Source organism: Typopeltis vanoorti, chromosome 4 (genome assembly GCF_054136105.1).
Source record: "Typopeltis vanoorti isolate ZY-2024b chromosome 4, IOZ_Tvanoo_1.0, whole genome shotgun sequence".
Lineage (NCBI taxonomy): Eukaryota > Metazoa > Arthropoda > Arachnida > Uropygi > Thelyphonidae > Typopeltis > Typopeltis vanoorti.
Genome location: NC_143552.1, coordinates 48,542,853 through 48,565,430, shown reverse-complemented (window position 1 = coordinate 48,565,430; position 22,578 = coordinate 48,542,853). Strand labels below are relative to the sequence as shown.

General features: G+C 38.0%; 1 protein-coding gene across 4 annotated transcripts in view; it reads right to left on the bottom strand.

Moving 5' to 3' along the window:
- Window positions 1-22,578, bottom strand: part of Rcd1 (Reduction in Cnn dots 1) — a 234,562-nt gene that overhangs the window by 203,596 nt on the left and 8,388 nt on the right. For all 4 annotated transcript variants that reach the window (XM_090391133.1, XM_090391131.1, XM_090391134.1 and 1 more), the window contains exon 2: window positions 5,356-5,593. In XM_090391133.1, coding sequence (XP_090247259.1) covers window positions 5,356-5,585 — 230 coding nt within the window. In that variant the 5' untranslated portion in view covers window positions 5,586-5,593. The remainder of the gene's footprint in view (window positions 1-5,355; window positions 5,594-22,578) is intronic.

The window sequence follows — 22,578 nt, the reverse complement described above, 5'->3', positions numbered from 1 at the left end:
CCTGTAGGTATCCATAACTGTAGAATAACACATATGCCAAGTACAACTATCGAACCACAAAAGGAATTGAATTCAAAAAACAGTAGTGTGCATGCTTAAATTGAAATATCTCTACACATACAGGAGGGAGAACAAGTAATATAATTAAAGCATTGGACACAAGGAAGAAATGAGCAAGACAGTAGACAGTTAGTCATGATTGTGAGGACAAATGATCTAAGTGGACATAAGGAGGATGTGAGGACGAATATCAGGAGGCTATTGAGAAGAGTGAAAGATAATAGTGTAGTAGGAAAGATTGTCTGTGTGTTGCTGAAGTGTGATGATGAGTTATGACGGAGAGCCAAAATAATGAATGGTATGCTAGTGGAGCTGTGTGAGGAGAAAAGGAGTACAGTTTGTAAATATATGGCATGTGTTTGAGGGAAGAATGAAATTATACAAGATGATGGGTTGCAAATGAATGGCTTTGGATTGAGTGTAGTGGGGGAAAGTGTGTTGCTGGATGGAAGTAATTGTGATGGATGCAAGAAATCAGAAGAAAAAGATAAAGGGAAAAATTAGGAGAGTGGTACTGAAGAGACAGAAGTGCTTGGCAGTGGAAATAGTAGTTGTGTGAGAGATGAAGAGAGAACAGGGATGCAAGAGGAACAGGGAAATGGGGTGAGCTTGGGTGGACAGGCAGATATGGCGAAGGGAGAGTGGATTCTGATGTTGGCAGTGAATGTGGGTATGAATGGAGTATATTGCGATGGGTGAGGAAGTTAAGACTGAGCAGATATATGTGGTAAGTGGTGATAAAGGTGACTGGGCAGGTGTGGTGGGGAAACCATAACCAACAAGTGGCTTGGATAGGACTGGTTATAGACCTAAAAATGAACATTTGTGTTAGTTTACAAATGCCAAAAGTATTAGAAATAAGGGAGATGAAATGGTTCCACTGATTGAGTTTATTCGCCCCCAAATCATTAGAATAAGTAAAACATGGTTGAATGAAGATGATATCGTAACATGAATAGAAATGGAAGAATACAGTATTTTTAGCGAGGATAAAAAGGGCAAGAAGGGAAGAGGAGTGCTGCTGATGATAGAAGGGGAATTAAGTCCACATAAGGTATACATGAAAGAGGGGGAGGGGGGGGGAGAAATAGTGGAAATGGTTATGAGGCAGTGTCGTCTAATGTGGAGGTTGACAGGAAGACATATTCAGCTGAATGTTGCTAGATGCCTGGGAATGTTGAGGATAGTGATGAAGAAATGCATAAATAACTTGGATTAGTGAACAAACGAAGGGTAATTATTATAGGTGATTTTAATTATGGCAGCATAGACTGGAATGAAGAGATAACATTTGGGAATAAGGAAAATGAATTTCTTGAGAGATAACTATCTCAGGCAGCAAGTGAAGAAGAGCATGCAAGGATCGAGAGTTCTAAATCTGATCATTTCATCAGAGGATGTAATTGTGAGAGGAGTTTCATGCTTTCCTCCAGTTGTTGAAAGTGATCAACTGGATTGTGGCTAGTCATAAGCAAACTTTGTGAGGAAAGGATATATGGAATTATAAGGCTGGCGATTATGAGAAGCTTAGGACACAGCTTGGAGCTATAACATGGAACGAGGAGTTGGGTAGCAAGGAAATAAATGCTGCATGGGAACTAATAAAGAAATACATAACAACATCAATGTGTGAATGTATTCCAAAGGCCAAAATGCTGAATAAGGAAGGTGTGAAATGGATGAATGTGGAGCTTAAGCATGAAATCTGGAAAAAGAAGGCACTTTGGAGGAAGTACAGGATGAATAATGGTAATAATCAGTTATATGAAGAGTATAAAGAACAAGCCAGGAGAGTGACTCAGAAAGGGAAAAAAGTGCAGTATGAGCAGAAATTGGCAAACCAGGTGAAGAAAAACCCTAGAGTTTTTTTTTAGATATGTGGCAAGTAGAAGGAAGAATAATCATGGTAAGATGATCTTAATGGATCAAAGTGAATTGTAACTGCTGCAGAAGACATTGTTGAGGTATTCAGTGATCAATTTATAAGAGTGCTTCATCCTGATCAGGGTGGAATCATGAAGAACTTAAGTGTATAGAACGTAGAAGAGGATGGCTTAATTGTGAGTGAGCAAGATGTAGCTGAGGAAATAAATAAACTTGATAACTGTCAATACGGTGATAGGATTTGATGACATATCACTATGCATCTTAAGGGAATGTTCCAAAGAACTGGCAGTAGCAAGGAGGGGTAAAACTGTTTCACTGCATAAAGGTAGTGATAAGGCTGTAGCTTCAAATTATAGGCCGATCTGTATATCTGGAATTGTAATGAAAGTACTGGAGAGATTGGTGAGTAGGAAGATACAAAAATGGGTTGATAACAGCAGTATTCTCTGTGGTTATCAGCATGGGTTTGTTAAAGGGAGATCATGCTTTATTAAGGTGACAAATGCCTTGGTCAGGGAAGTTGCATGTACAGCGGTGTATTTGGATTTTGCAAGAGCTTTTGATAGACTGCCACATGACAAGCTGGTAAATAAATTGAAACAGATGAGATTGGATAACAGACTTCGGAGCTGGATCAGTGACTGGCTGTCAGATAGGTATCAGAAAGTTGTATATGGGGTTACAGTATGCCAAAAGAGAAAGGTCAGTAGGTGTACTGCAGGGGTCAGTTGTGAGACCATTGCTGTTCAATTTGTATGTTAATGATACTGGGATGGGTTTAACTAGTGTTACACAACTGTTTGCAGATGATGCAAACTGGGAAGAGCAATGCAGAGTCAAGTGGATGTTATGGCCTTACAAGAGGACTTCAATAGTTTGCATGAACTGCAGTTCAATGTTACACAGTGTAAGGTTTTGAGATTTGGTAAGCAACGGTGGGATGCAAAGTATACACCTGGTGGGGAAATACATCAGATAATGGCAATGATGTAGAGGACCTTGACATGCAGAATTAAAGAGGTTATGATGCCACTGTATAAGGCCTTGATCAGGTCTCATATGGATTATTGTGCACAGATTTGGTCACTGGGTTTTCATGGTGATGAGGATATGTTAGAAAGGGTCCAAAGAAGATTCACAAAGGTAGTAAGTGGTCTTTGGAATGTGGAATACAAGGACAGATTGAGTGAATGTAAATTGCAAAGCCTCATGAATAAAAGGAGGAGAAGGGATGTGACTGAGACATATAAGCTGGCCAGGGGTTGTTAACAGGTGGACATGGAAGAGATATTTCATAGAATTGGAGAGTGGAGTAGAACAAGAAGTCATCATTGGAAACTGCATAAGGAGAGTGTGAGCAGAGCAGTGAGGAGCAGGTTCTTTGCATGAAGAGTGGTTGGTGAGTGGAATGCATTGCCTGAGTGTGTTGTGAATGTAGACACACTGAATCAGAAAAAATTCCATAGAATTTCATACAAGGATAAAATACATTAAACTAGCAGATACAGACCTGTTAGTAAGCTTTGACATTGGGTTTTCATGATGACGTGGATATGTTAGAAAGGATCCAAAGAAGATTCACAAAGGTAGTAAGTGGTCTTTGGAATATGGAATACGAGGACAGATTGAGTGAATGTAAATTGCAAAGCCTCATGAATAAAAGGAGGAGAAGGGATGTGACTGAGACATATAAGCTGGTCAGGGGTTGTTAACAGGTGGACATGGAAGAGATATTTCATAGAATTGGAGTGGGGAGTAGAACAAGAGACCATCAATGGAAACCTGCATAAGGAGAATGTGAGCAGAGCAGTGAGGAGCAGGTTCTTTGCATGAAGAGTGGTTGGTGAGTGGAATGCATTGCCTGAGTGTGTTGTGAATGTTGACACACTGAATCAGAAAAAATTCCATAGAATTTCATACAAGGATAAAAGACATTAAACTAGCAGATATAGACCTATTAGTAAGCTTTGACATTGTCTCTCGCTCTTCACTGATATCCTTCACAAAGAGATAATAGAATTATTAACCCAAAAATTTCAAGACAGTGGAATTTTTCAAATTTGCAATCACATCGTTCCTTCACATGGAAAGATAAAATATATAAACAAGTGGAAGGAACAGCAATGGACTCATTCTTATCACCTAACTTAGCCAAATTTTTTCTTGAACACACAGAATATAAAATTTTTACTCTTGATCCAAACCAAACAATTTGGCTATGCTACATCATGTATTTATCACACAGAACGTGAACTCTACTCATTTCTACAAAAAATCAACACCGTGCATCCTCATATCAAGTTCACACTAGAAAAAGAATCATCAAAAGGTATTTCATTTCTTGATATACACATCCAGCATAAACAAGATGGATCCATTTTCATTCTAACATAAAGCAACTTTTTCAGGTCATTATATCCATAATACATCAGCTCACCATCCATCTCAAAAATATGGCATCATAAAATCTCTAGTATCCAGAGTACACAGGATTTGTTCTTCTGAAGAATCTCTAAAATAAGAATTGGAAATTATCAAAGAAATAGCCTTACTAAGTGGATATAATCCAATAACAATCCAAAAAATAATTAAACACTCTCCTATGAATCAACCCAGACTGGAAGAATCCCACAGGACTCCTATACTATATATTAAAGGCTTCTCTGAACGTTTGGTAAAAATTATGAAAAAATATCAACTCATTGCTACTTAAAAATCTATCAACCAAATTCACAACTTGCTACCTTCTCCAAAAGACAAACTCTCACCAATAATGCTACCTGGTGTATACAATGTGCCATGTTCGTGCAACTTGTCTTACTTTAGACAAACAGGAAGATCTATAAATAAACATATCTCTGAACATCAACACCACATCTGCCTGATCAAACCTCACAAATCTGGCCTTGCACAACATGGAATCGAAAATGCTAACCACAAGATCCAATGGCAAAACGATTATGGCAATTAATCCATGAACATGCAACTGTATACATAGAGGGATTCCAATTTAAGCATGTGCACTACTGTTTTTTGAATTCAGTTCCTTTTGTTGCTTGATAGTTGTACTGATGATATCTTATGATACATAAGATGAAATATTTACATAACATAAAAGTTATTTATGTTATTCTATAGACATGAAGGATTATCTTTCATTCATATATTCAAAAATGTTTATAATACTAAAATATAATAAACAAAAAAATACTTTTAAACTGCATTTTAAACTGGCTCTTATATTTTAAAAATAAATGCATTTTATTTCACATGTCATAACTTCTATGTTTTAAAACACTGTACTTTACTTTGTCTGAATTCTGCAACAATTACTAGAATAATTACTATTCTACATTAAACTTGATTAGTTAATAAATGTCATAAATACAAACAAAAACAAAGATCTACCTTGATGAAGGTAAAACATGATGCCTAAGCAACCCTTTCATAAAGAGCATCCGAGCAGGTCTAGCATGGCTTGAGTCTGGATGTGCATTCCAAGGCTTTGCATAACTGTGATCCAACATAATGAAGTCGGGTTCTTTCTCTTGGCCAGACAGTTGGTGCAAATAGGTCTCTATTGGGTTGGGTTTTGCTGAGGTATCCAACTGCATCATGCCAAGTCCTAAAGATGACATTATATGAACTGAAAAAAAAAAAAAGAAAGTGATTCAGGAAGGGGGGAGAGAGAGAGAGAGAGAGAAGGGAGGATGGTTAGGAGCAAGAGAAGGAAAGGATTGAAAAAAGTCCAGAATTAACAAAAGAATAATGAGAACAGCATCTATCAGTTTTAAAAAAATTACATAATTCCTCTCCAAACAAATGTGATTCCCCTTGTCTCCTGCAACTCTTAAAGGCAATGAAGGTAAAATTTCAAGATTTTGGTTTTATAAATGCCAGTATTTCTCAGATATGAATATTATTATCAGAATTTGCTAAAATGTTTATGTACTAAAGCCATAATTCTGAAGGGCAGCAATGTTGCCACATGTGGTCTTTGATTTTGGAAAGTGCGTGCTTGAATGGTTAATGAAGACACTACACCTTAAAGACTGAGTGGCAAAATTCAGAAAAAAAACACTGCATTAAACCAAGAAGCATATGGTGAAGTCTGCAAAAACAGAAAAACAAATTCCATGGTGGATATATGAAGTTAAAGAAGCAGGATGTCATATAATCTTTAGTCACTCACTTCCAGACTCTCCACCATGGAATTGAAGCAGAGTGGATCTGTGCATAGTAGTTCAGATATGTCCTTATTAATGCCTTATAAAGAGGAATAATAATCTCTATTATTGATCTTCATTCTTCAACATCCAGGTAATTTCGTGAGTTATTTTGGACACGTTTGCAATATATTCTCTAAACTTGCACTCCAGTTGCATAAGGAATTATGGTGGAAACTTCTCTACTTAATGTTGAAAGTTTATTTTCCACTTGGTTAGACTATAATAAATTTAGTTTAATCCTTTATCCAAGTGTAAACAAACAAAGTTTGCATCTGAAGTATCTTCAGGACTGAGACAACTCGTAGTAAAGGTGGACCAAGCTCTCATCACTCCTTGTCTCAGTATCTCCCATAATGCAAAGCACATCTACTTGTGGACATGTATAATGCTATGCATGTCATCTTAACTTGGGAGGTGACCTTAAAAATGGAATTTTTGTGGAACTGCAGGGCTGGTGATTATGACAAGCTTAAGAGGCAGCTTGAAGCAGGGCCATGGCATAACAATCCTCAATGTTAGCAGTGTATAGAAGAAGGTCAAGGGTTGTCTGGAAGAAGGAATTGCCAAACCGTATACCTAAGACCACAAGGAAAAATCAGGACTTCGATGGAGAAGTTTTCTGATGATTGGCATCATCTTTCAAAAAAAATTTAGTAATAAGGTGGTACACCTTTTGGCAACTCGTATAAGTAATTGAAGTTGAAAGCTTATTTTTCACTTGGTTAGAGTATAATAAAATTAGTTTAATCCTTTATCCAAGTGTGAGCAAACAACGTTTGCACCTGAAAGTATCTTCAGGACTGGGGTAAGATGGTACAACACCAGGGCAACTCGTTGCAAAGGTGGAGCAAGCTACCAACACTCCTATCTCAGTATCTCCTATAATGCAAAACACATCTCCTTGCAGATATGTCTAATGTTATGCATTCAGGGAAGGGCCACTACCCAGACTAGTTTCGACCTTTATTGAGGTCTCTTCAGTGGGAGCCAGGCCCAAGTGGAGAGATACCAGGCAGAAGCATTAGCAGGTCATCTCCACCTATAGGAGTTGTACCACCTTATCCCAGTCCTGAAGATACTTTCAGGCGCAAACTTTGTTTGCTCACACTTGGATAAAGGATTAAACTAGTTTTATTATACTCTAACCAAGTGAAAAATAAGCTTTCAACATCTTTCTCTAAATCCAGAGTAATTTATTAAAAAAGGGTGGCACACCATTTGGCAACTCCTATAGGTGGAGATGACCTGCTAACGCTTCTGCCTGGTATCTCTCCACTTAGGCCTGGCTCCCACTGAAGAGACCTCAATAAAGGTCGAAACTAGTCTGGGTAGTGGCCCTTCCCTTAATGCATAACATTAGACATATCCGCAAGGAGATGTGTTTTGCATTATAGGAGATACTGAGATAGGGTTGTTGGTAGCTTGCTCCACCTTTGCAACGAGTTTCCCTAGTGTTGTACCACCTTACCCCAGTCCTGAAGGTACTTTCAGGCGCAAACTTTGTTTGCTCACACTTGGATAAAGGATTAAACTAATTTTATTATCGTATAAGTAAATATGACCTCTCTATTGCTTCTGTCTTAGTATCACCACTTCTGGGTCTGGCTCCCGCTGACAAGACCTCAATAAAGGTCAAAACCAGTCTGGGTAGTGGCCCTTCCCTTAATGCATAGCATTATACATGTCTACAATGAGATGTGCTTTGCATTATGGGAGATACTGAGACAAGAAATGATGAGAGCTTGGTCCACCTTTACTACGAGTTGCCTCAGTCCTGAAGATACTTCAGGCGCAAACTTTGTTTGCTTACACTTGGATAAAGGATTAAACTAAATTTATTATTATTCTCTACTTAATGTTCAAGAAAAAGTTTATGCAAGTATATTAGAAGATAAGGACAAAAATTGCTGAAGGGGGAAAATTAGGAAAGAACAAACCAAATATTGGTTTGTTCTTGGCAATTTCTGTTAGGAATTGTCAAGAGCACAGTTTCCTTTAGTACAAAATCACAAAAACCTCAAAAAACACATTATAAAATACAAAGAGAAAAATTAGTGAATTTTTCTCTTTCATAACACGCCACACCTGAACTAATTATTATTATTATTATTCCTGATACCTCCAAGGAGTCCGAAGACTCATTGCGGGAGGACATCTTCAACTGTCTCTACACCTTACCTCTACTACGAATTAACGCCATCTACCGCCCACCTCCAACACCACAGAATTTATTAAAATTCTGTGGCACACTAAAAATATATTCTTTTAATTTTTTTGATGATCTGGCAAAAAATAGGCATAATTTTGATTGATTGACACACACACACACACACAAGAAGATGGAAGACCAGACACTCATAAATAAATGCACAAATTATGACATTATTTCTTTCAATTAATTTGTTTTCATAAATCTCGCGGCACACCGGTTGAAAATCGCTGGTCTAAATGGAACAATATAGAGAGTAATACATAGCTTATACTTCTGTTGCAAAGCAATTGCCAGTCTAAGATGAAAAGCCAAATGGCTCTTTTTTTTTTTATCCCCTTAACCAATTGCCAGTCTGTTGCCATTAACTTCAGTGGTATTAAAATACTTAATGTATTAAATCTGCTAAATCAGATAGGATATACAAAAAAGCTTTATATATATAGAAATATATATGGATAGATAGATTAATAATAATTATCATTATTAATACTACTCCAGGGAGTCTGGGATTCATCGAGAAAGGCCACATACTACATGCACTTATAATCATACTTATTCTTGAATCCATTCCAATCACATACCACCCTATGAGAGAAAAATCTAGCCCTCACCCCCTTCTTAGCGACATATCCTCAACTTTGAAGGATGTTCTCGTCCTTTCCCCATCCCTCCATAAAATGAAAAATTCCATCAACTGAAATCCTGTATAACCCCTTTCAGATGTTTGTACATCTCAATCATTCACCCCTCTTCCTCCTGTTTGCTAATGTCTGCAGTCTACAAATTCTCAATCTGTCTTCATTATCAGTATTCCACAATTCTGATATCATTTTTAACACTCTCCTTTGCCTCTCTATAATATATCGGAATCACAACAGAAACCAGCAGATCAGACCTGTGCAAAATAGTCCAAGTGAGGTCTTATCAAGGCCTTGTAAAGAGGCAAAAATGACATCCTTATCATTACGCATTAAAAGTTCAGCATTGAATTATCTTTTGAGTTGTATTTGCAATCTCTGCTACACAGCAACTGAACTTCAACATCCTATCTACTAACACTCCAAGATTCCTAGCCTGATCAGTATCAGTTTCTTTTAGCATAATCCCACTAATACAATATAGCAATGAATATCTAATCACCAAAGTGAATGACTTTACATTTACTGACACTGAATGATATCCATTATCCCATGCCCACAATTCTAGCCTATTCAAATCATCCTGCAAGTACTGCATATCAGCAGGATTCCTGAGTACCCTGCCTATCTTTGTATCATCAACAAAAGCTGTATGTTACCTGTGGAATTCTTCCCAATTTCATTAATGTACAGTGGACCAAGCACCGATCCTTGTGGTACACCACTGGTTACCTTAAATCTTGCAGATTCACATCCCCAATATACCAGTTTTTGATATCTGTCAGTCAGCCATCCTCTTGTCCATGCTAATATTTTATAATCCAAATCCATATTCTCCAATTTATGCAACAGTCTTCCATGCTGTATTCTGTCAGAAGCCTTAGCAAAATCCAAAAGTATTATGGTGTATCCATCCCTGAACTCAGTGGTAATATTATTATAGAATGTGAGCAAGATGCTGAAACATGATCATCCCTTAGTAAACCCATGCTGTTCATTGCAAAGTACAGATTCAGTGTCAACCCATTTCTGAATGAGCCTTAATGAATTTTTCCAAATCTTCACCACCACTCCTGAGATACTGACTGGTCAATAGTTGGATACATCGATCTCTACACCACTCGTGTGCAATGGGATTGCCATACCATTCATGAGGAATCTTCCCTGTTCTGAGACTCAAATTATATAGCCTAGTCAAAGGAACAGCCAGTTCAGCTGAACACTTTTTTAGCACTCGTTAAATTCCACCTTACACCAGATGGCTTCAAACTCACTGCCACATGAAATACTGTTAGTAGTACTACGATCATAGGTCTCAACACTAACTGGCTTCAAGTCATCCGATATCATTAGCAGCACTTCCCCTCCTCTCCTATCCTGTCTGTCCTTCCTAAAAAATACCGTACCCTTTACACTCGATACCAGTTAATATTTCTGATTCTGATAGCCAGGTCTCACTAATGCCTGCAATCTGAGGTTCCACCATATTGACCAAGCCAACAAATTCTACCCTTTTCTTTCTGATACTACTAGCATTCGTATATAGACATAATTAGTTACCTGCATGTTCTTTTGTGTACTCTTGTCTGCAGTCTGCACAACACATTTGGACAACTTGCAGATGTCTATTCTTCTCAACTGCCTTATACATGTCGGCACCTTTGCACACGTTTGATGGGTCTGAACTGGAAAGTCAAAATTGTTCTCTCCTCGTAATCATTTCCATGATAATGCTCATTCCTGTCATTAGCACAATTATATAACATTTTTGCTCTTACACTGATATTCTCACCATTCCTCCCATTATAATTTAGTTTTGCTGACTCTCATATATATGGGCAGGTAAGTGGAACTCAGTTCAAAGTTGCTAAGTGTAAGGTTTTGAAATTTGGTAAGCAACGATGGGATATAAAGTATTCACTTGGTGGGGAAACTTTAAGGGAGGTAGATGAGATGAAGGATCTGGGGAGTGGTGGACAGGGACTTGAAATTTGGAGGCCACACTGCACAAGCTGTGTAGTCGTCACATTGGATAATGGCAATGATGTGGAGGAATCTGACATGCAGAAATAAAGATGTTATGATTCCATTGCATAAGGCCTCATATGGATTACTGTGCACAGATTTGGTCACCTGTTTTCATGGTGATGAGGATATGTTAGAAAAAGTCCAGAAAAGATTCACAAAGGTGGTAAGTGTGAAGTGTGTAGAGTATGAAGAAAAATTGAAAGAATGTAAATTGCAAAGCCCTGGTGGAATGGGGAGACATGACTGATACATAAGTTATTCAGGGAGGGGGCGTTTCAGGCTGACATGGAAGAAATTTTTCACAGAATGGAAAGGGGAGAACTAAAACAAAAGGCCATCCCTGTAAACTGTATAAAGATGGTGTCAGAAGAGGAGTGAGGAGCAGTTTCTTTGCATGGAGAGTGAGTTGATAAGTGAAATGCCTGAGTATATTGTGAATGTAAATACATTAAATCAGTTTAAGGCACAGTTGGATGAGCTTTTTGTGTGATAGTGTGTACCTCCCACGATGAGTCTATGACTGCATGGAGGTAAGATATTAATAATAATTTTATATATATATATATATATATATATATATATATATATATATATATAGATTTTTTTTTTTTTTTTTTATTTATTTAACTTGTTAAAATAAACATTACACGATAGGTAACAAGGACTATTTACATATTATATATTATAAGTTTTTAAGTATATATATTTCAGAGAAGAAACATTTTTTTTTTTTCCGGGTGTACAATACAGAATGCAACAAATGAATTAAAAAATTTACAGTTCAGTTTCAGTCTGAGTTATCTTTCAGATGAAGCACATTGTCATCGTCAATCCAGAAGAGGGTACCAGTCAGATTCCACGCCTCTATGAATTTCGCGACAGTTCTTGTTTCTTTGAAGTGCTCAAGTTCCAATATCAGCCTGCTTTTTAGTTTCCGACAGAGGATATACATCAGGGTTTGTGCAGCTTCAGTGATGGATGGGTGCTGGTTACTTCTTGTCTGTTTTAGGTAGAAGCTGTAGATGACGGCCTTAGCGCAGATGAAGAGGAAATTGCATGTTCTGTGTCTGTTTTCTTCTGTGTGGACTAAATTCCAGTAGTCTTCTTGGCTGTGTGCGTAGTTACAGGTGCTCGAGGCAGTATTCAGGGCATAGGTGATTATCATTTTGTTTGCGGGACAGGTCAGATATGTGTGTTCCAAGGTACCTGAAACGTCACAGAATAGACACAGATCTGTTTCTCTTAGCTGAAATTTGTACAGCTTAGAAGGAGTTGGCAAGATGTTATGCCATAGTCTTCACTGTATATCGGAATCTGGTTTGGCAGACTTCGATTTATATGGAAGATCCCACTGAAAACTAAGTGGCATATGCAGCCTTGTAGATGAGAGTGTTAAGGCTGAGTATAAGAAGGGCGAGGATGGGGACACTGACATGAGGAAGTGGTATATTTTCTTGTAGTTGAAGGGAAGAATTGGAAGTGAGGCTTCAGATTGTACAAGATGAAATATTGGCCCCGAGCAGTTTCTATGAGGAATACGGATTTCCTGAGGTGTAGCGATATCTGGATAGGCTTTTATAATGGAGGCTTGCAGCTGTTGATATTGTTTTTCAGTTTTTGGGTTCTTCATTGGTAGGCTTGTGAATGCTTTCCACTTTAGGTTGTGGGTTAGGAGGTCTCCTATGACTCTTATTCCTGCCCAGTTCCATGTAGGGAAAAGAAAAGGCTGGCCCGTTGTGAGACTTGTGATGTTTCTGTTCGCAAATAGTGGTTCTGTAAGAACAGCTGATTCTGTTGATCCTGTGAGTGTGTGATGAAGTCCTGTGTTTTTCCATTGCTGTAGAGCGTCTTTGTAAAAAAGAGGTAGCTTAGGAGGAGATGGTGCAGGACTGGCCATTCGGATGATTGTGGAAAGTGTAAGTCCTCTGGTGGATGATTTCGTGATGTAATCGAAGGTGGTTACATAAGTGTGATTGCATTGAAGTGTTTTTAGGAGGAGGATTATCCTGAAAGATCTAATCTTGTTTTCAAGGGAAATCAGTCCTTGACCTCCCTTGCTGAGTGGCTTGCAGAGTTGAGGGTATGTTGTCCAGTGAGTTTTGTTTAAGAGGAAACGTTTGATTTCCTTTTGAATGTGGTGGAGAAATTCTTCAGGAGGTGTGAGTACTTTGAGGGTATGCCATAAGATACTCGCGGCCATCTGGTTAACTATTAGTACTCTTCCTCTAAGTGAAGACATGGAACGAACGCTGTTCCATTTACCTAGCACCTGTTTAAAATGATTGTGCAGCTGTGTCCAGTTCAGTGTGTTATATATTTTGGTGTTGCCAAGGTGTACACCTAAGTATCTTTGTCCTTCGCTTGACCAGGTACATTCGATCGGAGAGTCATTTCTAGACTTCCATCTGCCTGACCACAAGCCCGTGGTTTTGGCAGAATTTAATTTGGCTCCTGAGGCTTGTGCATACAGTCTGTGTGCTTCTTCAGTTACTGTCATTTCTTCTTCATTTCGTACTATTACAGTGACGTCATCGGCATATGCTGATAAGGTAATTTTTTGATGTGGCTCTATTATTCTGGTTCGTTTGGAGATGATGGTGTCGTGTACTCTTTTTAAGAAGGGTTCTATGGCCAGTGTGTATAATTGACCGGAGAGTGTCCCCTCTCTATATATAGATAGATAGATAGATAGATAGACAGAAAAATATGCATGGGAACAGAAAACGTCAACTGCAATTCTCAGTACTTTTTTTTTTCAGAGTTACATGGTGATCAGCAAACCATTACGAAGACACACTAACATGTTAAAGAACTTATTTTAACTAAAATTATGTTTATATCAAGGTCATCTTCAGGAATAAACAGAAGTATGCATGTGTGTGTGTGTGTGTGTGTGTGTATGTGTTTATATACAAACACACACAATAAATCAAAAGCTACATTGGTACATACTACATGGACTGAGAATAATTGCTTGGTTACCAGATGACCATAGCTTGACCTTTGGTGTGGAAAAATAAATAAATAATAATATACATAAATAAAATAAAATAAATAAAATACAATAAAACATAATTATCTTAGTAAAACTATATCAGCAGTTATTTGTTTCTAAATGTCCTGTTCCTTTAAATTTGTTTGCTTTCTGAGATTTAATGTGTTGTTATCCAATTAAATTTCTCTTCTTTTGGTCTTCACTGTGTGGGCAATTCTTTTGTTATGTGGCTCATCCAGATCCTTGGGGCTTTCAGGCCATCATTTCTATTGAGGTCTGGTTGGTTGATAATTATTTCACTTGCTTCCTTAAATTTATGTTCATGCCAGGTTTTGGTCCAAGGTAACCACGTGACCAACAGAAACAGTTAAAAAGTTGATGCTACATTATGCATGCTCCCCCAGAGTGCCCTTTTCAAGAATGTCCCAATCACTGACACAGTTCTCTTACAGAATAAATTTCCTCCTGACATCATGGCCCTCTTTGCCCATGTCCTTCAGTCAGGTTATTTTGCGTGACAAAACCATTGCCACCTACATTTTTTTTTCTCTTCTTTTGGTCTTCACTGTGTGGGCAATTCTTTTGTTATGTGGCTCATCCAGATCCTTGGGGCTTTCAGGCCATCATTTCTATTGAGGTCTGGTTGGTTGATAATTATTTCACTTGCTTCCTTAAATTTATGTTCATGCCAGGTTTTGGTCCAAGGTAACCACGTGACCAACAGAAACAGTTAAAAAGTTGATGCTACATTATGCATGCTCCCCCAGAGTGCCCTTTTCAAGAATGTCCCAATCACTGACACAGTTCTCTTACAGAATAAATTTCCTCCTGACATCATGGCCCTCTTTGCCCATGTCCTTCAGTCAGGTTATTTTGCGTGACAAAACCATTGCCACCTACAAAAAAAGGTAAAGCCATGGGCTCTCTCTCACTCACTCACTCACACACACACAAAGATTCATACTACCATCCTACATGGAAACTAGAAGTTATTAGCACCCTAAAAAACAGACCCTTAACAATTTGCACTTATGAGCAGGCTCTGAAAAATGAATATGAATAAGAAAAGTGTTTATAAAAAATAGTTGTAACAAGAAAACAATCCAAAACGACATGTTATGGATTGATTCAATAAGGCCTTAGCCATCACCTATATACCAGGATTACTTAAAAGAATAGACAATATACTACAAAAATAAAACACTAAGGCCACATTTAAACCACCAATGAAAATAAAAAGTATATTATGCTCTTATAAAGATTGCCTTCCTTCCCTTGCCCACTCAGCTGTATATCAAATCTGTTGCTCCTGTAACCAAACTTACATAGGTGAAACAGACTGTACAATTCCAAAATAGAAAGACAATAAATGAAATATCAAGTACTGTTATCATGGAAAAAGCAGGTCTTTCACACTTTATCTTATGAAAGACTGTGTAAGCACGTTCTCGTTTCTTATTACAAGAGATGCAAAGTAAGAAACAAGAATGTTTAAACTAAGTGAAAGGAGGAAGGTAAGGAGAAAAAATTTATGATGATTCCATAAGAAGGGTACTTAATGAGAGCATGGCTAAATTATTAACACCAGACCACCATGGAATCAAGCCTAATCGTAGGAAGCAAATACCGTTGCACACAAAGCCCATCAAACCATGTTTTAAACTCATTCAATGTATCTGCATTCATCACAATGTCAGGCAATGCATTCCACTGACAAACCACTCTCCATGCAAAGAACCTACTCCTATGTCCCTGCTCACACCCTCCTTATACAACTTTCAAACATGTTCCCCCATTTTCTTATACCATTCCCCCAATCTACAAAAAATTTCTTCCACATCAAGCTGGTAACAACCCTTTTCCAACTTAAATGTCTCATTCATATCCCCCCCCCTCCTCCTACTCACAAGACTTGGCAAACTGCATTCCTTCAATTTGTCCTCATATCCCACGTCCTAAAGACCAGTTATGACCATAGTCAGTCTTCTCTGGACCTTTCCAACATATTCTCATCACCATGAAAACCAGGGACCAAATCTGTGCACAATATTCCATATAAGGCCAGATCAAGGCCTCATACAAGGGAACCAGAATCTCTTTATTTCTACAAGTTAAGACCCTTCATATCATTGCCATATCTGATGTGATGTCTTCACAACTTGTGCACCATCACTCCAAGATCTCTTATCTCCTCAACTTCCTCCAAAATTTCCCTGCATAAGTGTATACTAAATTTCAGAACCTTACACTTGGCAACACTGAACTAACAGTTCCATACTGTTGTCCACTCATGCAATCTATTCAAATCCTATAAGGCCACAACATCTGCTTGATTCCTCATTATTCTCCCCAGTTTTGCATCATCTGCAAACAGTTGTATATCACCAGTTAAACCTATCCCAATATCATTAATATACAAATTAAATAATAATGGACCCAAAACTGATCCCTGTGGCACATTACTAGTGACTTTCCTCCTTCGAGATAGTGTCCCTGTCGATTCTCGTCATGACGAGGGGAATCCTTATATGGGCTTTTCAAGTTTAAGGTGAGTTAGCTGATCTCATACAGTGATAGCACAGTTTTTTCTCCCAGAAACTCGGGTTTTTCATCCCACGTACAGAAAAATCAGCCTTCAGAACACACGTAATTTACAGACAAAAAATACTGTTGTTGGTGATGGTGGGCGATAGATGGTAGTAGTGTTGTAGTTGGAGAATTAGGTAGCAGTGGAGAGGAAGAGATGTATTTAGCAAAGTAGAATAGTGTGCCCTCCCATGATGAGTCCCTGGAGGTGTCACGTAATAATAATAATACCTCTTGCTTGCTCACCACTGAGTCTTCTCTCATGTCATTCTCTACATTTGAGCTTCTGATTTCACATTGAGGATGAAACACCCTAATGAACTGGACACTAAACACCTCGACTATGCCTTCTACACTAATCTCTCACTGATATCCATTAACAGCATCTTACCATAATCATTCTTCTTCTTCTACTTACCACGTGTTGAAAAAACTCATGAAGGTTTTTCTTGGCCTGATTTGCTACTACTGCACTTTGCTTGTAATGCACTTTTGTTGTCCTTACCAACTGAGTCACTCTTCTGGCTTGAACGTTATACTCTTCATGAAACTGATTATTATCATTATTTATCTTCTCCCGCCTCCCAAGCCTTCTTCTCCCAGATTTCATGCTTAATCCCCTTATTCATCCATTTTACACCTACCTTATTCAGCATTTTGACTTTCAGAATACATTCACACATTTATGCTGTTATGTATTTCTTTGTCAATTCCCAAGCAGCATTTATTTCCTTACCACTCAATTCTTCATTCCACGCTATAGCTCCAAATTGTCTCCTAAGCTTGTGAACTGTCACGCCTTGTAGTTCCAAAATATCCTTTCCTCATAGAAGTCTTCATATGGCTACCCACAACCCATGTGACCACTTTATGATAATTCTCACCAACTGGAGGGAAGTGCAAAACCCCACTTACAATTACATCCTTCGATGAAATGATCAGACCTGAAATTCTTGATTCTTGCATGCCCTCCTTTACATGCTGCCTGAGATAGTTATCTCTCAAGGCCTCAAGAAATTAATTTTCCTTATTCCCAAATGCTATCTCTTCATTCCAATCTATACTGCCATATGAATTATCGCCCATAATAATTACCCTTCTTTTGTTCACTAATCCAAATTGTTCATACATTTTTCATCACCACTCTCCACATTCCCTGTAGCAACATCCAACTAAATATGTCTTCCTGTCATCCTCCACCTCACCACACTGCCTCAAAACTATTACCACTGTTTCCCCTCTTTCATGTCTATCTTATGTGGACATAAATCCCCTGCTATCATCAGCTATACTCCCTCACTATACATCAGTTATACTCCCTCACCATTCATATCCTTTTTATCCTTGTGGAAAAACACTGTACCTTCCATTTCTGTTCCCATTAGGATATTATCTTCATTCAATCATTTTCACTTATTCCAATGAATTTGGGTGAATAAACTCAATCAGTGAAACCATTTCATGTACCTTATTTCTGATATCCTGGCATTTGTAAATAAACACAACAGTTCACTTTTAGGTCTATAACCAATCCTACCCAAGCCACTTGTTAGTTGTGATTTCTCAACCACACTTTCCCTGCTAATCACCTTTACCACTGCTGCCATATATATCTGCTCAGTCTCAACTTCTCCACTCACATCCCAATCTATTCCATTTTTATGCTGATCATCTCCGTACATACAGTCACTACTACTTCCAAAATCCAGTCTCCCCCATACCATGTCTCCCTGTCCACCTCGGTTCCCCCCCCCTTCCCATATCCCTGTTCACTCTTCATCTCTAACACTACTACTACTACTCTCCTGATCCTTTACTTCATCTCTTACTTCTGATCTCTTGCTTGCATCACACACACACACTGAACTTCTATTTAGCAACAGTTTCTCCAGTTCACTCACTTCAGAGCCATTCAAATACAATCGATCACATCTGTATAATTCCATTCTTCTATCAAATAAACTGCACTCCCACTGAAATCTTTTCCACTATACAGTTATCTTTCACTCTCCTCAATAACCTCCTGACATTCCCCCTTATTTTCACTTAAATCATTTGACCCCACAACCACCACTAATTTTCTTGCTCGTTTCCTCCTTATGTCCAAAGCATGAATTATCTTGTTCATTATCTCTCTCTTGTTTCCCTGGTGCAAAAATTAATATTAGTGATGCTAACAGGATGCAAAATGGTACAGTGAAAGAATCAATTGTTATGGATTGCACTTAATGTCTTGAAAGATGAAAAACATTGCATGAGAGAAAATATGAAAGATATTAAAAGAAGAGCAAGAACATAAAAATGTAAGTCTGCTGCTACCATGCTATGACAGACATGAATTGGGGAGAAGAGAAGCAGCAGACTTACACTTTTAGATTATGATTACAGGTGAATCAAATTGTAAGTTATGTAGAAGGAATAGTGTGGAGTTTGTAAACCTGTGAACTGACTTTGGCAGACAGAAGGATTCATATAATATGGATGGAATGCATTTAAATGAATTTGGCAGGAAGCTTTGTTCACTGAAAGTATGGAAGTGCAAAGTTAGGGAAAAAAAAAGCTATACATACTATATAGTACAGGCACTCGTGAGACAAGTGAGTGTGCAAATGATCAAAAATTGAACAATATAGTCGCTCAAGAAATAAAACTGAATGGGAGAGTCAATACAAAGTGTAAAGGTGGTCAGGAGCCCAAGAGATGTTATAGTTTATGTATACTAATGCTAGAGGTATCAGGAATAAGAGGGATAAGGTCTTAGCAGTGGTTTTGCACACATTAAAAGTTGGTGCAACAACTACTGCTGATGATAACAGATGAGCTGCAGCCGAAATGAGTAAGGGATCACCAAGAGATGTGGAAGGTAATTCATTTAAAGCAATCTGGTGTGAGACAGAGGTCAATTGAACAAAATATACAGTTGGCTGCTGCCGCTGCTATAGGCTGGGGGGGGGGGTGCAAGGGATGATCCCGAAAACATGCATCTGCAATATAATAAGCGTGCAGGTCAAGTAATTATTATGAATTGATTTCCAATACAGAGATATACACTGGACAGGAATAAAAAAAGATTACATAGAAAGAAAGAAATGCAATTTATTTGCCTAATAAGAGATAATTACTTGAAACAGCATGTGATGGAGGGGGGTTTGGGTCTGAAAGTGTTGATCTAGTCATACAATTGGAAGATCTGTCCATAACAAAAGTGGCCACTCTGACTGGTGAGAATGATCATGACATCTTGATTTGGGAGGTTGCAAAATGTGGAATTTTGAGGAGCATATATGGAACTACAATGCAAGTAATTATTACAAGCTTAAGAGACAGCTATAAACAATGCCATGGCATAAGAATGTGCAAGAGAAGGATGTTATTGGTGCATGGGAGATAGTGAAGGGGTACCTGTATACCCAACTATACCCAAGGTTAGAAGGATAAATTAGGTAGGAGTTAGATGAATGAGGAGTATCATTAAGCAGCAGCAGCTGTGAGTGAGTGAATGAGAGAAAATATATTGAGGGTACACAACAATAAGGAGAGAGGCGATCAGCAAGCTCACAAGCAGTACATGGCTCAGGCTAGAAAGGTGAGAAGCATGGTAAGGAAGGTAAAAATCCCATTATGAGAAGAAATTAGTTGAGCATATCAAAGAAAGAGTTTTTTCTCCACATCATGAGTAAACGGAAGAATAACTTTAATAAGAGCTGATGATATAGTGATGTGACAGACACACACACACACACACACACGAGTTACTGGATAGTTGAGTTAATGGATGACCACTCTGCATGTTGTGCATACTATCCAAGTGATGTTACTGCTATGACAGAAACTGATGTGATAATAGAGGTTGATGAAATGAAAGTACTTAGGATATTGCAGAATCTTAATGCAAACATGGCCATGGGATTAGATAGAATATCAGTTTGGATATTATGAAAATGTGCAAAGGAATTGGTAATGCCCCTGACTAGGATGTTTAACTAAGTCTCAGCTCTGGTAAAAGTCCCAAGGGAGGGAAAGAGGATGAAACAGTTCCTAAAGGAGGCTCAACTGTGGTAGAAATTACTGACTAATCAGTATTATTATTATGATTCAGGCCTCCATGGAGTCGAAAAACTCATCGTAGGAGGTCATTCCTAAGAGCATAAAGTCTGTCAAGACTCATCAAGGGGAGATCCCCCTCCCCTAAGAAACACAAAGTCTATCATACCACTCCTTAAACTCACTGACCGTTCTCGCTCTCAAGTTAGTCAAAAACAGAATTCAGGAATGGATGGATGAGAATATAATACTCTATAGAGGGCAGCATGGTTTGTGAAGGGTAGGTCATACTTTTTAGTAATTTACTAACTTTTTATAATAGAGTGACAGCTGAGTTGGATAAACAGAATGGCTACACGATGATATTGCTGGATTTTGAAATGCTCAGTAATGGATATTAAACTGGTGATATGGATACAAGGATAACTAAATGGACTGATACCAAAAGGTAATATACAGAGTAGCAGAATCTGGGAGAAAGGAGGTGACTGGCAGTGTGAGGCAAGGTTCTTGCTTGTACATAAATGATATTAGTAAATGAAGGGAAATACTCAGCTGCTTGTTGATTATGCAAAATTAATCAGGCAGAAAGGCAAAAATCAGGCAAAAATCATGTAGAAAGCTTGCAGCATGATTTAAATAGTAGTATGTGCAATTTTAATATAGAAAAATGTCAAATTATGCATTTTGGGAGAAAAAGATTGCAAGCTGTGTTCCACACTGATGGAACTATACTCTAGGAAATTGGCTAGGGATTTTGGGATGCTGGTAGGGGGAGAGAGTTGAAGTTCAGAGGGCTACTGCTAAGACAGCCAAGGTAGCTCAAAGGATTACTTGGTTACTGAAGAACACACTAACAGAGAGATAAGGAAGTTATTATTTTTCTTCATAAGGCCTGAAAGCAACCTCATCTGGATTTGTAATCAGATCTGGTACCTAAGTTTCCTGGGGATGAGAAAGTGGAATAAAAAGGATCCAAGGCAAGTGAACAAGAAGGTGAGTGGTCTGTGGAATTTTCCTTATGAGGACAGATTGAGGGTATATGGGTTGCAAAAGTTGCAATCACAGTGGGGGAAAGGGGGCGATATGCAAGAAACATTTAAGTTACTAAAAGGATTTTATAGGCCTGATGCAAAGGAAATATTTCAGCATGCTTAGCTATAAAGGAATCATCCCTAAAAATTGAATGGGAGTGGGGTTAGTAAGGGTGTGAGGACCAAATTTTTGAGAGTGGTAAATGAGTAGAATGGATTTCCAGGGTCTGTTGTGAGGGCTCTGTCTATCAGTGAGTTCAAGAAATCCTTAGACTTCATGAGGGTACCCACCATGCAATAATAATAATAATAAACAGAATAAGTGAGGATGATATAGATGAGGACCTGTTGAATAAATTTAAATGGAATAAGAGAGAAAACAACCAAAAATATATAAATAACCAAGCCAAAACACCCAGCTTGATTAACATTATCATCTGACATTTATATTTCAGCATGTGTAAGCTGAGATTATCTAACATGTATGGTCACTTAAAAAGGGAGATAAAAATCAAATACTTGAAGCAAACATAAGTATCCACCCCCCCTTTCCAATTTTGAAAAAAAGGGGGGGAGGTGCTGATTAGAAAATAGTCATGTAGTATTATTTGTGTTAAACTATAATAATACTAGTACACTTCAGGGTATATGTCATAAAATAATGATAGGTAGATGATAATAATGGATGATTTAAACTACAGAAGAAGCAAAAAAATAAAATGTGAATAAGGACAATGAACTGCCAGAGCTAATTTGGAATAATATCACAACATGGTAGAGGCAACAAGCAGGAACAAGTGTTGGATTTAATAACATCTCATAGGTTAATAATAAAGATGTCATCACGATGGCACCAGCTGGTTAA